At 53.1% G+C, this 13198-nt stretch overlaps 1 protein-coding gene across 1 annotated transcript; it reads left to right on the top strand.

The window, feature by feature from the left end:
* Window positions 1-2368: 2368 nt before the first annotated feature.
* Window positions 2369-10348, top strand: LOC123345613 (zinc finger protein 501-like). Its single transcript, XM_044982601.1, has 3 exons — window positions 2369-2468; window positions 8273-8374; window positions 8834-10348. The coding sequence occupies exons 2-3, from the start codon at window positions 8296-8298 to the stop codon at window positions 10063-10065; spliced, it is 1311 nt and encodes a 436-aa protein (XP_044838536.1). The 5' UTR covers window positions 2369-2468; window positions 8273-8295; the 3' UTR covers window positions 10066-10348.
* Window positions 10349-13198: the final 2850 nt, after the last annotated feature.

Raw genomic sequence — 13198 nt, 5'->3', positions numbered from 1 at the left:
GTCCAGGGCAACTGCAACTATATTCCTCCTCTGTGGTCCCTCGAGCACACGCGTTCTAGGCTCCTGGCTCCTCAGCCATCACCTCTCTTGGGCAGAGCCCCACGTCTCTCTCCCTCCCGACCAGGGTTTTTCCAGGCTCCACAGTTCCCTGCCTTACAGTGTGACATTCCCCCAGCAAGCCAGACGGCCTAAACAGGCTAGTGTCCGCACCTCGGTGTCTCTCCAGAGGCTAGGAACAGCTGTAATTGCCAGCAGTTGTAAGTTACTCCACAGCCCTTTATAAGCAAGCATTGATTCTTACAGTGAAAAACTACAAAGAAAAGAGGTGGAGTGAAGGCAGGGCACTGGGGGCTGGGATGGGAAGAGGTGGAGCAAGGGTGGGGCCTTGGGGCAGAGATGGAGCACCCCCCCCCCAAATAAAATCACTTCTCTAAAAAATCCTTGCATAGATTTTTAGATGTGCAATCTGAGTATTCATCTTTAGCCTTTAATGCTTGGATTTACAGCCATATTGTTTTTTAAATACATCCTTCAAAAGACCCCCCCTTATCTAAAATACACATGCGAACCTTGGGCATAGGGGCACCATAAACCCTAAGGACGGCCCTGAAAGGGAGAGTAAATCAGGCTAACAATGAAATCCGAATTCAGCTGCAAATTGACCTTCCAAGCGATTGCTGTAGCTTCATAATGGGTCAGCCTCACACAGGCCTGTCTCTGGGTCTTTGCCGTTCCAGATCCTCTTGTAGTCTCCCTTCACTGAATGCTTCTCCTGACCTCTCTGGGTTTCCATTGCCTTTCAGGGGCTGCTCCAATTGCTGTTTCTCCCCAATCTTTCTGTGAGGCCCTGGGGAGTGAGTCCTGGGCTCCTCTGAGGCCGAGTCAGCATAGTCGGTTGCAATCAGCTGCAGAGACTGGGACCCAGAATTTCTCCCCTTTCACAGCTTCTTCCACTCCTGGAATTCCAGATGGACCAGTCTGGGGTTAGTGTGCTAAGCCTGGGGATTCCTCTTTTCATTCACTGCTCCCCTTACCAATGCACACATCCAGACTGGCTATCAGTAAATTCATGATCTTCCATTTAATTAGCCCCCTTACTCTCCCTAAAAATCCCCAAGCGCCTAAAGACCCAGCTCGCTGGGCTGTGCAGAGATGTGGTCACGTTCCACTGAAGTGGATTCAGAGTAGCCGCCCTGTTAGTCTGTATCTGTGAAGTGGAGTGGAACGGAATGTAGCAGCAGCTGCCAGCAACATGAGTCAGCAATTTTGGAAAAGCCAGAAAGGAGACGCCTGTGTCCCGCAGATACTTCCACTGGACTTTGAATGAATGAGACCAGATCTTGGGCTGGGGTTTGGTCAGGTGAACAAAGCTAGCCTTGGCCTGCTAAACCCAGGGTTGTAAATTCAATCCTTGAGGGTCACTGATGGATCTGGGGCAAAAATCAGTACTTGGTCTTGCTAGTGAAGGCAGGGGGCTGGACTCGATGACCCTTCAGGGTCCCTTCCAGTTTCATGAGATAGGTATATCTCCATATATATTATCTCCTGTAAATGTAAATATTCCTGCTCTTGGGAGAACAGTGTTTATATATGTGTGGGTGTGTCTAGATACTGACCACGGACAAGCTATTAAGCCATTAGTACAACAGCCCCCAGATATGCATCTGATGTTAGCCCACCATACGGCTGTTTTATCATATTACTTCAGAAACATTATAAAGCTACGTAGAATCATAGAAACGTAGGGCTGGAAACAAAAAAAAAAAATCAGCTCAGCCTCAAGACTGGATCTAGGCTGGAATTTTCCTGGGAAACATGGAGTGATTTGAACACAGGGTCGAGGATTTACAACCTAAATATACAGGCATTTTTCACAACCCCGAAAGTCTTCCAAGCTCGGCTTTTCAAAGGTCCCTAAGGGAGTGATCTTGCCCAGATAATTTAATTCCCTTGGGTGCCTCTGCAAAGGGCTCAGGCTCTATCCAAAAGGCAGGAGGGCCCTGAGACCTAGGACTAGATGATGACCTCCTGAGGTCTCCTCCAGCCCTAATGGTCTATGATGCTACATGGGGTGGCAGTTTGTCACGTCCCACCGGGCACACGCTGCTCTGTAGTGGAGTATTGGCATCAACAGGCCGCTAATGAGGCCGCTGGCTTTGCAGTGCAGGCCAGTCCTGGACGCTGGTGACCTTTCTGAACACGGGCTCTTGCCCTGAGATCTGTATCTAGCAGCGACTTTCCATAGGCGCTGGGCCTGGCCAGACGATGAGGGGGGGGGGGGGCAGGACCCGCGTGAGCGCAGCCAGTCCCGCGGGGAGAGGCCCCAGCCCTGCCCCGGCCCTGCCCCCGGCGGCCGCTAGGGGTCCCCGCGCTGCAGCGCCGCGGCCCGCGGGCGAGGCCCCTGGTAAACAGCCGAGGCCAGGCTGGAGCCGAGCGGGGTGGAGGGCGCGGGCTGCGGCCGGAGCTCGGTAAAGGCGGGTCCTGCGGGGGCCGGGCTGAGCGCGGGGGGGCCGGAAGCGGGGCGGGGCGCGCAGCCCAGCGGCCCCCAGCCCCCTGCAGAGCGGCTCGCTGCAGCCAGCCGGGTCCGTCCCCCCGTCGGTCAGCTCGCTGCACTCCAGCCCGCGGGATCGGCCCCGCCCCCAGCCAGCTCCGGGACAGCTGGTACGGTGCGCTGGTGTGGGAGGGGGTGTCCTGTGTCTGTGCAGGGCTCGGGGGGAGTGTGTGAGCTGGGTCTGTGCAGGGGGTGAATGGCTGCTCTGTGGGGGAGGGGGGATCGGTGTCTGTGCAGGGGGTGTGTAGGGTGGGGGGGTTAGGTGCTCTCTGTGCAGGGCTCTGGGGGGGGTCCGTGTCTGTGCAGGGTGTGTATGGCTGCTCTGTCTGGGGGGGGGATCGGTGTCTGTGCAGGGGTGTGTATGATGGGGGGTTGGGTGCTCTCTGTGCAGGGCTCTGTGTGGGAGGGATGGGTGTCTGTGCAGGGTGTGTGTATGGTGGGGGGTTGGGTGCTCTCTGTGCAGGGCTCTGTGGGGGAGGGATGGGTGTCTGTGCAGGGGTGTGTGTGCGGGTTTGGGTGTTCTCTGTGCAGGGCTCTATGGGGGGACAGGTTGGATTTGATTTATATCAAATTGATTTAAATCATGATTTAATTCATGGTTTAAATCAAGTCTTCTTGACTAGTGATTTAAATCATAGATTTCTACATAAAAGTGCATTCTTGTTGGTTGTTATAACCTAAATACATATTCTTCACAACTCGGAGATAGATGTAGGTTTCATTTTTAGAAGGTACACACTATACATTTTTAAACAGTGATTTATTTTGAAAACTTTTCAGATTAGTTTTACAGTTATATCAGAAAATGAATTTTGTTTACCAAAGGTAATTGAAGCAGATAGTTATGAAGTCATTGGAATGTGAACTATCTCCAGTTCAACAAATTAATCATTAATATTTGGAGGAATTTCTTGCTATGCTATATTAGGAGGAAAACATCACCAGACAGACATTTAAATTGTTGTATTTAACTAAAACAACAATGTTATGTATTCTGGATTTTTCTCTTCAACCGCAAACATAATATTTTAACAAAACAAGCATATGAATTTTTAAATGTAGTTAAACATTCAAGTTTTTTAAAATCAGGTTTGTTTTTGTTAAAATTGTTTCCCACTAAAATAGTTAAATGAAAATATTAAAAAAAAATTAAAACCAACAAAAATTAAATCGACTGTCCACCAGGTCAACATGAAAACTTAAAATACTGGCTTCTGCAGCTAACTCAGTCGTCTTAACCTGCTTTTTCATATTCTGGAAAAGAAAAATAAGCTTTCCTGCTTTGTCAGGTTCCAAACAATTTCTCAGTTTGGAATGAATCAGTTCAAATGAAGAAAATAGTCTTTCTACACTGACAGAAGAAGAAGAAGCTACTGCTGTTAAAAGTGAGATTATTACTTCAGCAGTCTCCGAATCCAAGTACTTAAGTGACTTCCACTGGTTCACTGGTGTGACTTTCTTGAAAAGATCAGCAAACATGTATTTCTTGAATGGTTCCCCCTTAGCTCTGAAGTTTATTCTAGTTGGCATTATGAAGGGATGATTGCTGCATGTCCATGTCATAGCCAACTCCTCTTCTTCAGCAGTTAAGGTTTGAGCCTGGTACTGAGTATTGAGAATATTTGTAAGAAAATGAGCTGGAGATAGTGCCTTGTCCATCTGGGGTTTTTTAATGCTTGTAATTTAAGTCTGTCATTGCATATTTCTCTTTTTAAGGTCTCACTCAGTTCCTTCCAAACTTTGGCTGTGACGGTGCCATCTAGTTTTTCATGATTTTGTTCACAAACTGTCATCTGATTAGGCCAGTTCTTGATATAGTGCTCAAAACAGTCCACTACTGAGTTCCATCCCATGTCTTGTGGGAGAGTTAGCTCGGCTCCTCCCACTTTTTTCAGAGCAGCTGCTGCAAAGTGGTTGTTAGGGAAGTATTTTGGAATTTCAACATTAGCCTTTATTTCTGGAACAATGAAGTCTTTGGCTAGGAGGTGCATCAAATGAGCACTGCAAACATATGTTATTAATTTGGGACTCTCTTCTAAATAATTTCTTCTCACCTTGGATACATTAGCAGCATTGTCTGTGACCAAACTGCTTCTAGACATTTGAATTTTTTTTCACAGTTTGTTATAGCTTTTACTGCTACTTCTTGTACATATTCTGCTGTGTGTGCATTTCCTGATGTATCCATTGTTTCTGTAAGGAAGACATTCCTTTCTTCTGTTGTCACACAAGATCATATAACAGGATCATTGTGGATATTGCTCCACCCATCAAGATTCAGGTTAACAATTTCACCCCCTAGATCTCTTGCACACTGCTCAATTTCTCTTTCATACATTTTATCGAGCAATTTGCCTGCGACATCTGCTCTGTTGGGTGGACTGTATCCTGGTCTTAATGACTGAACCATGTTAATGAAGTGTCGGTTCTCAATCATACGGAAAGGAGAGTCTGTTGCATAAACAAACCGGGCATTTTTTTCATCAATTACCTCTTCTTGTAATCTGCTGGTTCTTATCACAAACTTATCTATGGTTGTTTCTGGGTAATGGAGGGTTTTTTTTCTTTTTGCTACAGGTGATCTACTGTGGCTATGTAACCTACATGATGTGACTGAAACACTATCATTGGCAGATAACTCTGAAACTATAGAAAATGATGGTGATCTTGAAGGTGGATAGTCTTCAGAATCCTGTATGTTGAGGATGGATTCTCCTAAATGAAATAAGGCAATGCAGTTATTTCATTATTACCGTACTGCTCATTTAGTATTACTCATTGCATTCACTGACACTCAGTACTACTTTAAAGGTGAAGGAAGATCTGTAAAAGGAAGATCTGCCTATTTCAGCTATTTATTTTTTATCACAACTGCATCTAAAATGATAGTACCAGAAAATAACAACTATATTTTTTGCTCAAACATGAGAATTCAAGTATAGTCCAGAAGGAAGACAGGCAGTCCTTAAGAAAGAAGTATGAAATAAAAAAGTTTACCAACCTCAAGATCCTGCATGTTCAGTCATGTTGCTTTCATCATCTTCAAGGCAGCTTCCTCCTGAGAGGGAACACTTCTCATGATGTTTCATTTGCTCAACCAGGCCTTGCATGTCTTTGTTGCACTGTTTGCATTTTGCACGCATGTCTGTCCTACCCACAGGTAGAGGAACTTCACTAAAATATTCCCAAACTGGGTCTCTTTTATGGCCTGCTGCCATTATAGGTTTTCCCTTCAAGTGAGAGAATGGAATGGTAGATCTCAAATCAATGAAGGCTCCACTCAGAAAGACCTCAAGACTTCTGGAATATGCTGCTCAAACAGTTTCACTTTTGTTTCTATTGCCTGTCCCTCCCTTCTCACGTTTATCTCCAGACTTCTTCTCCTTGTCCAGATCTATTCAAGCATGTTATCTCTGGAGAGACAAATCCAAATTTTGAGAACTGCAAAACTAAGGGTCTCTGATGGTATCTTCTAGACTGAGCACTGAGTCCCAGGGGGTAGATAGCAAGATTAACCTAAATAATCTATACAGAAGCCCCTGGAACCCCATAAGATTGGATCCCTAATCCATGAACTACTGGAACTCATTTACAAAACTTTTCTTAAACATGACATGAATATATTGTCTCATACTATAGGATTAGAATTTATAATCCCTGTTCCATGATGAGATATCTTTGCGCTATAATATATCTTAATTAAAACTATCATTAGGTAGGATTTTTCCTCAAAAAGCATTTTATCAAAAAAATCTGATTTAAATAAAAAAAATCTGATTTTTTTTAAATAATTGATTATCCACCCTGAGCTACCATAAGGTGGGTGCAGAACTGGTTGGAAAATCTTTCCCAGAGAGTAGTTATCAGTGGTTCACAGTCATGCTGGAAGGGCATAACGAGTGGGGGTCCCACAGGGATCAGTTCTGGGTTAGGGTTCTGTCCAGTTCTGTTCAATATCTTCAATGATTCAGATAATGGGGCAGAGAGCACACTTATAAAGTTTGTGGATGATACCAAGCTGGGAGGGGTTGCAAGTGCTTTGGAGGATAGAATTAGAATTCAGAATGATCTGGCCAAACTGGAGAAATGGTCTGAAGTAAACAGGATGAAATTCAGTAGGGACAAAAGCCAAGTACTCCACATAGGAAGGAACAATGAGTTGAACAACGTACAAACTGGGAAATGACTGCCTAGAAAGGAGAACTGTGGAAAGTGGTCTGGGGGGCAGAGTGGATCACAAGCTAATTATGAGTCAATAGTGTTATACTGTTGCCAAAAAATCGAACATTATTCCGGGATGTATTAGCCAGAGTGGTGTAAGCAAGACACGAGACGTAATTCTGCCGCTTTACGCCACATTGATATGCCCTCAACTGGATACTGTGTTCAGCTCTGGGCGCCACATTTCAGGAAAGAGGTGGACAAATTGGAAAAAATCCAGAGAAGAGCAACAAAAATGATTAAAGGTCTAAAAATCATGACTTATGAGGGAAGATTGAAAAAACTGGGTTTGTTTAGTCTGGAGAAGAAAAGACGGAGAGGGGACATGCTAACAGTACATAAAAAGGTTCTTACCCTGAGGAGGGAGGTAAATTGTTCTCTTTAATCTCTGAGGATAAAGAAGCAATGGGCTTAAATTGCAGCAAAGGCAGTTTAGGTTGGACATTAGGAAAAACTTCCTGTCAGGGTGGTTGAGCGCTGGAATAAATTGCCTAGGGAGGCTGTGGAATCTCCATCACTGGAGATTTCTAGGAGCGGGTTAGAGAAACACCTGTCGGGGATAATGCTTAGTCCTGCCACGAGTGCAGGGGACTGGACTCGATGACCTCTCGAGGTCCCTTCCAATCCTATGATGAGGGGGAGTCAGGAGAGGTGCTGCTTTGCGATGGCTCTTTGGCCGGCAGTAGCACTCAGAGCCGTTTGGAGATCAGGCCTCACGGCGCTGGGCCCTGCATGAGCACAGAACGAGGACGCTCCTTGTGCCAAGGAGTTGGGGTGCTGTCCCAGCGGCAGGGGTGGCAGAGCAGGGTCCCTGGGCGTTCTGTGGAGTAAGGGGGGTTTCCTCATTAGCGTGAGGTGCTAGGTCGAATCCAGTGGGGTGATGCTGTCATATGTTTCCAGCAGGAGCACGCTCAGGGCTCTGTGGCTCAGAAGACCACACAACTATTCCCCATAGAGCTCTGGTGGCCAGGCCCTGTGCTCTGGGGCTGGTTGGGGGCTCTTTCGGGAAGGACCTGCAGGGCCTGAGTACACAGTCTGCTCTGGAAAGTGCAGGCGTCTCTGCCACCCCCTTGTGACCGCGGGGATCGCTGGCTCTGCCCCATGCAGTGGGGTCCCCGGTGGGGCCGTTGGCTCACGGTACGTGGGCTGAGGTAACTGGCGTTTCCCTGGCTTGCTCCTTTGCACAGAGTTGGTGTTCACCACACTGGGTGGCCGTAGCCAGGCCAGCTGTTTCCCACCCGTCCCGTTCAGAGGCTCAGTCCTGGCACTGCACTGAGCCAGTTTGGTTCAAGGGGCTTTTCTACCCCTGTGTTAGTGAGCGGCTGTGGGGCCACGCTGGCACTATGGCCCCTCCTCTCCACTCTGATTGTTTGTGTCTGAATTGACCCTCCTGTGTTTCCACGGGCGTTTCCTGGCTGTCCCGTCTGTGCCAGCCCCGAGTGGCAGATGAACGCTGAGCTGGGTGTTTGCCTGGATCCCACCTGCTCTGTTCTCTCCCAGCAGGGTCCCAGTCCCAATACCGGATGGAGCGAGGGGAAGAGCTGCAAGTCCCAGATCTCAGCAAAGGCGCGGACGACGAGAGCTGGCCGAGCCCCCAAACAGGTGGGGGATAAATAAGCCCAGCTGAGAGGGGTGGGGGCAGCTGGGACCCCCACAGCCACCCCTGCAAGCCCTCCTGGCCCAGCTCCTCTCCGAGGCTGTCGCCACCCTCTCCATGGTCTGTGTGCACCTGGCACCCATCCAACCACCTGTGCCAGGGCCCCCAGAACCATATGAGAGCCAGGTCTTGGCTCTCACTGAAAAAGCCAATAATATTTCCAGCCCGCACAGAGGCGAAGAAAGGCCTGTGAACGTGAGCGGGGTGGTGCTGATGCCTGCCTGAGTCAGCAGCAGCCTGAAAAAGCTGCAAGAGGTGGGACCGCCCCCTTCAATCCCAGCTCGGAAACCCCCTCCAGGGAGGGGCGGGGCCACATGGCGATGCCTGGGGCTCCGACTGCCGTAGTTGGGGCCCTGTCTTCCTGTGGGGGTGGCTCAGGCCTGATTGCCCGTTTGTTCCTGCAGGTGAGAGGCTGGCGAGCGTGGCCGGGGCAGAGGATGCTGCACCGGGAAGGGGCAGCACCAGCACTGATGTGGAGCTGGTGGGAGGAGCGTGGCACAAAGACCCTGCTGCGGGGGCAGAGGAGGCAGTGCCAGGAGGCGGCGCCACGGTGGAGGAGGCGGTGCCGGGAGATAGCGCCGATGCAGAGCCGGCGCAGCACAGAGACCCCACCGTCAGGTGGCCCTTTAAATCCGGCGAGTGTGGGAAGAGCTTCCGGCAGAGCGCCACGCTGACCAGGCACCAGCTGCTGCATGCGAGCGAGAGGCCTTATGTCTGCACCACCTGCAGCAAAGGCTTTTGCGACGGCGCGGCGCTGGCCGCGCACCAACGGGGGCACACGGGCGAGCGCCCCTTCCCCTGCCTGGCGTGCGGCAAGGCCTTTGCCGGCAGCTCGGCGCTGCTGGTGCACCAGCGCGTGCACACCGGCGAGCGCCCCTACCGCTGCGGGGAGTGCGGGCAGAGCTTCCGGCAGAGCGCCCACCTGGCGCAGCACCAGCAGGGCACCCACGCCGGCCCGCGCCCCCACGCCTGCGCTCATTGCGGCAGGAGCTTCGGGCTGCGCTGCACGCTGGCGCAGCACTTGCGGACGCACCGTGTCGAGCAGCCCCACGCCTGCCCCGACTGCCCCCGCCGCTTCCGCCACCGCGCCCACCTGCTCCGGCACCGGCTGGCGCACACGGGCGAGCGCCCCTTCCCCTGCCCGGTCTGCGGCAAAGCCTTTGCCCTGAGCGCCACGTTGCTGCGGCACCAGCTGGTGCACACGGGCGAGCGGCCCCACCGCTGTGAGGAGTGCGGGCGCAGCTACACGCAGAGCTCCTACCTGCGCCAGCACCAGCGCAGTGCCCACGCTGGCCAGCGCCCCCACACCTGCCCTGACTGCGGCCAGGCCTTCGCCGACCGCACCAACCTCCTGCGGCACCAGCGGGGCCACACGGCCGCCCGGCCCCACCCCTGCGCTGAGTGCGGGCGGCGCTTTGCCCAGCTGGCCAGTCTGGTGGAGCACCGCCGGCGGCACACGGGCGAGAAACCCCACGCGTGCCCCCGCTGCGGGCGCTGCTTCCGCCACCACTCGGCCCTGCTCCGCCACCAGCGCGCCCATGCCGGGGAGCGCCCCTTCCGCTGCGCGCAGTGCGGCCGTGGCTTCACCCGCAGCTCCAACCTCCTGCTGCACCAGCGGGTGCATGCTGCTGAGTGACATCCCAGCCTCCAGGACAGCACCGGCATCCGGTGCCTCCCACGCCCCGCATGCGGGGATGGGCCTGGCCTGGCCCTGACCGGAGTCCGCACTCTTGCATGGCCACTGCCCAGGAATGGGGGTGGCTGGACCCGGCCGGGTACTGAGTGTGAGTGAAGCTGCTGCCAGCAGTCACGGTTTCTCCAGCCCCACGTAGCAACATGGGGGCAGAGCTTCCTGCAGGGTAGGGCCCTGCTCAGGGGTGGAACTCAGGGAATGGGGGCTGTGCCCAGGCAGTGCCTGATCCCCCTTTTTCTCCCCTTCTGCTGGCTGGTTCTGCCCGATCTGCTGCCCCAACCCCCTGGGCCCTGCCCTGTGGCCCAGCCAAGCCAAAACCTGCCCTGCAGTTGCCCAGCTGTGCGTGGGGCCGGGGCCCAGAAGCAGGGGGACGCCAGCACTCAATGCAGGCTTGTGGGAAATGGGGGAGGGGCTGGCTGGAGGCATGCAGGGGCTGCAGGTTCAGGGGAGCTGCTTCAAATGAATTTTCTAAAATGTTTTGTTACAAAGTGAAAATAAACCTGTGACGTTCCCAGGGTGCTGTGGGGTGTCTGCAGGGGGCAAGCACTGGGCCCCATGGCCTGAATGCACCAAGCGCCCCTGAGGGGAATGCCGGCTCGAAACAGGCACCCGGGGTTGCTACGGCTTCAGCCTGGCTCCACTTTGGAGAAGTGTCTCTTTGGGGGCTTTTGTTGGCACAATGTGTGTGACCGTGGGCAGTGCCGCCTCCCTGCTCTGCGCCTGTCGCTCTGAGAGGAGCCAGCTGCCTCCCTCCTCTCAGCGGGGCCCGATCCTTTGCAAGGTCTGTAATTGTTTCACATCCAGGGCCGGCTCCAGGCACCAGCCGACCAAGCACGTGCTTGGGGGTGGCACCTTGCGGCAGGGCGGCACTTGGGTTTTGGTTTTGGTTCAGCTGGGTGGCGCTGGAGGGTTTTTTTTTGTTTGTTTTTTGTTTGGGCTGGGCGGCGCTCAGAGGGAGGGGGCATGTTTCGGTGGCGTGGCGCTTGGGGGCTGGCGCGGCGCTTGTGGGGGGTTCAGGGGTGTGGCGTTCACGGGGAGGGGTGTTACGGTTGGGCGGTGCTCTTTTTTTTTTTTTTTTTTTTTTTTTTTGGTTGGGGTGGAAAAAAAGTTAGAGCCAGCCCAGCCCCAGCCCTGGGGGAGAATGGGGCCAGCCAGCCACCAAGGGGCAGGAGGGGGCCGCAGTGCTGCTGCCATGATTGGTCCTTGCCCCCAGGCCAGAGAGCTCAGGGCCAGGAAGAACCAGCAGGACCCAGGCTATGTGAACTCAGCGTAGAGTCCAGTCCGTGGCTGAGCAGAGAACACACACCCCGTCCCTCCATCCAGGCCAGAGGGAGACCCCCGCGCCCAGGAGAGCTCCCCCAGGGCAGCCACCTGGCCTCTGCCCAGGCCGGCGCAGGGACGATTCAGGCCTGTTTAGTGAGAGCTGGGTAAGGACAAGACACATGGGCAGGAGCCCCCCCACCTCCCGAGCACACCAGGGTCACCTAGGGCAAGTCCCGGGTCCAGCCAAGCCCCATAGTGCAGGGGATTGGGCTGGTCCTGTACCCAAGAGGGGAAGGTCCATTTCCCCCTTACCCCCACACACATGCAACTCATAGCCCCACCCCCACATCTTTGGGGTGGAGCAGCCACCCAGAAAAATGAAAGTCAGCACATGTGATATTTAAAACAACCAACACACATACAAATACACCTAGCAGAGATCACCCCCATTGCAACAACCACCCGGGCCTCTGCTAGGAGTCAGTCCCTGACACCCCACACGGTGAGTTTCTGTAGTTACAAGTTTGTAACAGCCTTAGCTCAGACCAGGCAGCCCATGGAGAGATCAGTAAGTTCCTTAATCCTGCTTGAGCCGCTGTTGCTCAGATTCCCGCATCAGGCGATCAGCAGACAACGCCCCTCTCCGTGGTGGGGCGTAGCTTCGGAAGCCTGGGCTTTGCCTATGTGGAACTGGGAAATGTGCATTCTCCTCCCCCTAGAGGTCCCACAGGCAAACCCCTTGACCTGCTTAGTCCCAAACTCAATTCTTGCCCGGACCATGGTTGGCTACAGTCCTTTGAAGTTCCCAGTGTTCACATCACATCTTCCCTGTAGAGAGAGATCACACACAACCCTGGCCCGCAGTAATACAACAAGGAGCCCAGTGGGACCTTAAAGACTAATGGATTTATTTGGGCACAAGGTTTCATGGGTAAAAAAACCCTCTTCTTCAGATGCATGGAGTGAAAATTACAGATAGAGGCATAAATATATATTGGCACCTGAAGAGAAGGGAGTTACCTTCCAAGAGGGGAACCAATTCAATCAGGTTGGATGTGGTCCACTCCCAATAATTGATGAGGAGGTGTCAATACCAATAGAGGGAAAATTGCTTTTTCATTTGCAAACTTAACACCAGCAATTTGGGCTTGAATAGGGACTGGGAGTGGCTGGCTCATTACAAAAGCAATTTTCCCTCTCTTGGCCCCAGCCCTGAGCTGCCCCCAAACCCAGAGCCCCTTCCTGCACCCCAAACCCCTCGTCCCCAGCTGTACCCCAGAGCCTGCACCCAGAGCCCTGACCCCCCTGCATCCCAACCCCTACCCAGCCCCCTAAAACCCAGCTCCCCCTCCTGAACCCCAAACCCCTCATCCCCACCCACAGCCTGCACCCCCAGCCCATAGCTCTGACCCCTCCTTGACCCCAACCTCCTGCCCCAGCCCTGAGGCCCCCTGCAGCCCTCAGCCCCAGCCCAGAGCCCTGACCCCCTCTTGCACCCCAACCTCCTGCCCCAGCCCAGAGCCCCCTCCCACACCCTGAACCCCTCATTGCCAGCCCTCACCCCCACACCCCAACCCCCTGCCCCAGCCCTGAGCCCCTCCCACACCCACTGGGTCACGGGCATCAACAATTTTCTTCAACTGAAACAAGCCTGTTTCCCCATTGCTCTGTCTCGGAGGCTGACTGGGTCCTACTCCTTGCACAGCCGATGCAATCCAGGGACTCCACCCAGAGTTCCCAGCACTGCTGGAGAGAGACCCGCTCATTCCTACTCTCTCTCCCCCCCCCAGTGCCTAAGGTGACCAGACAGCAA

This window comes from Mauremys mutica, chromosome 12, assembly GCF_020497125.1.
Source record: "Mauremys mutica isolate MM-2020 ecotype Southern chromosome 12, ASM2049712v1, whole genome shotgun sequence".
Classification (NCBI taxonomy): Eukaryota; Metazoa; Chordata; order Testudines; family Geoemydidae; genus Mauremys; species Mauremys mutica.
Note: the sequence above shows the minus strand (reverse complement) of the source record. Positions and strands in the feature narration are given on the sequence as shown.

Excerpts from the sequence above, each read along its gene's own strand:
- LOC123345613 (XM_044982601.1), top strand. The coding sequence starts at position 8,296 with ATGGAGCGAGGGGAAGAGCTGCAAGTCCCAGATCTCAGCAAAGGCGCG. Across the intron at positions 8,375-8,833 it reads CTGGCCGAGCCCCCAAACAG|GTGAGAGGCTGGCGAGCGTG; the intron begins GTGGGGGATAAA and ends TTGTTCCTGCAG.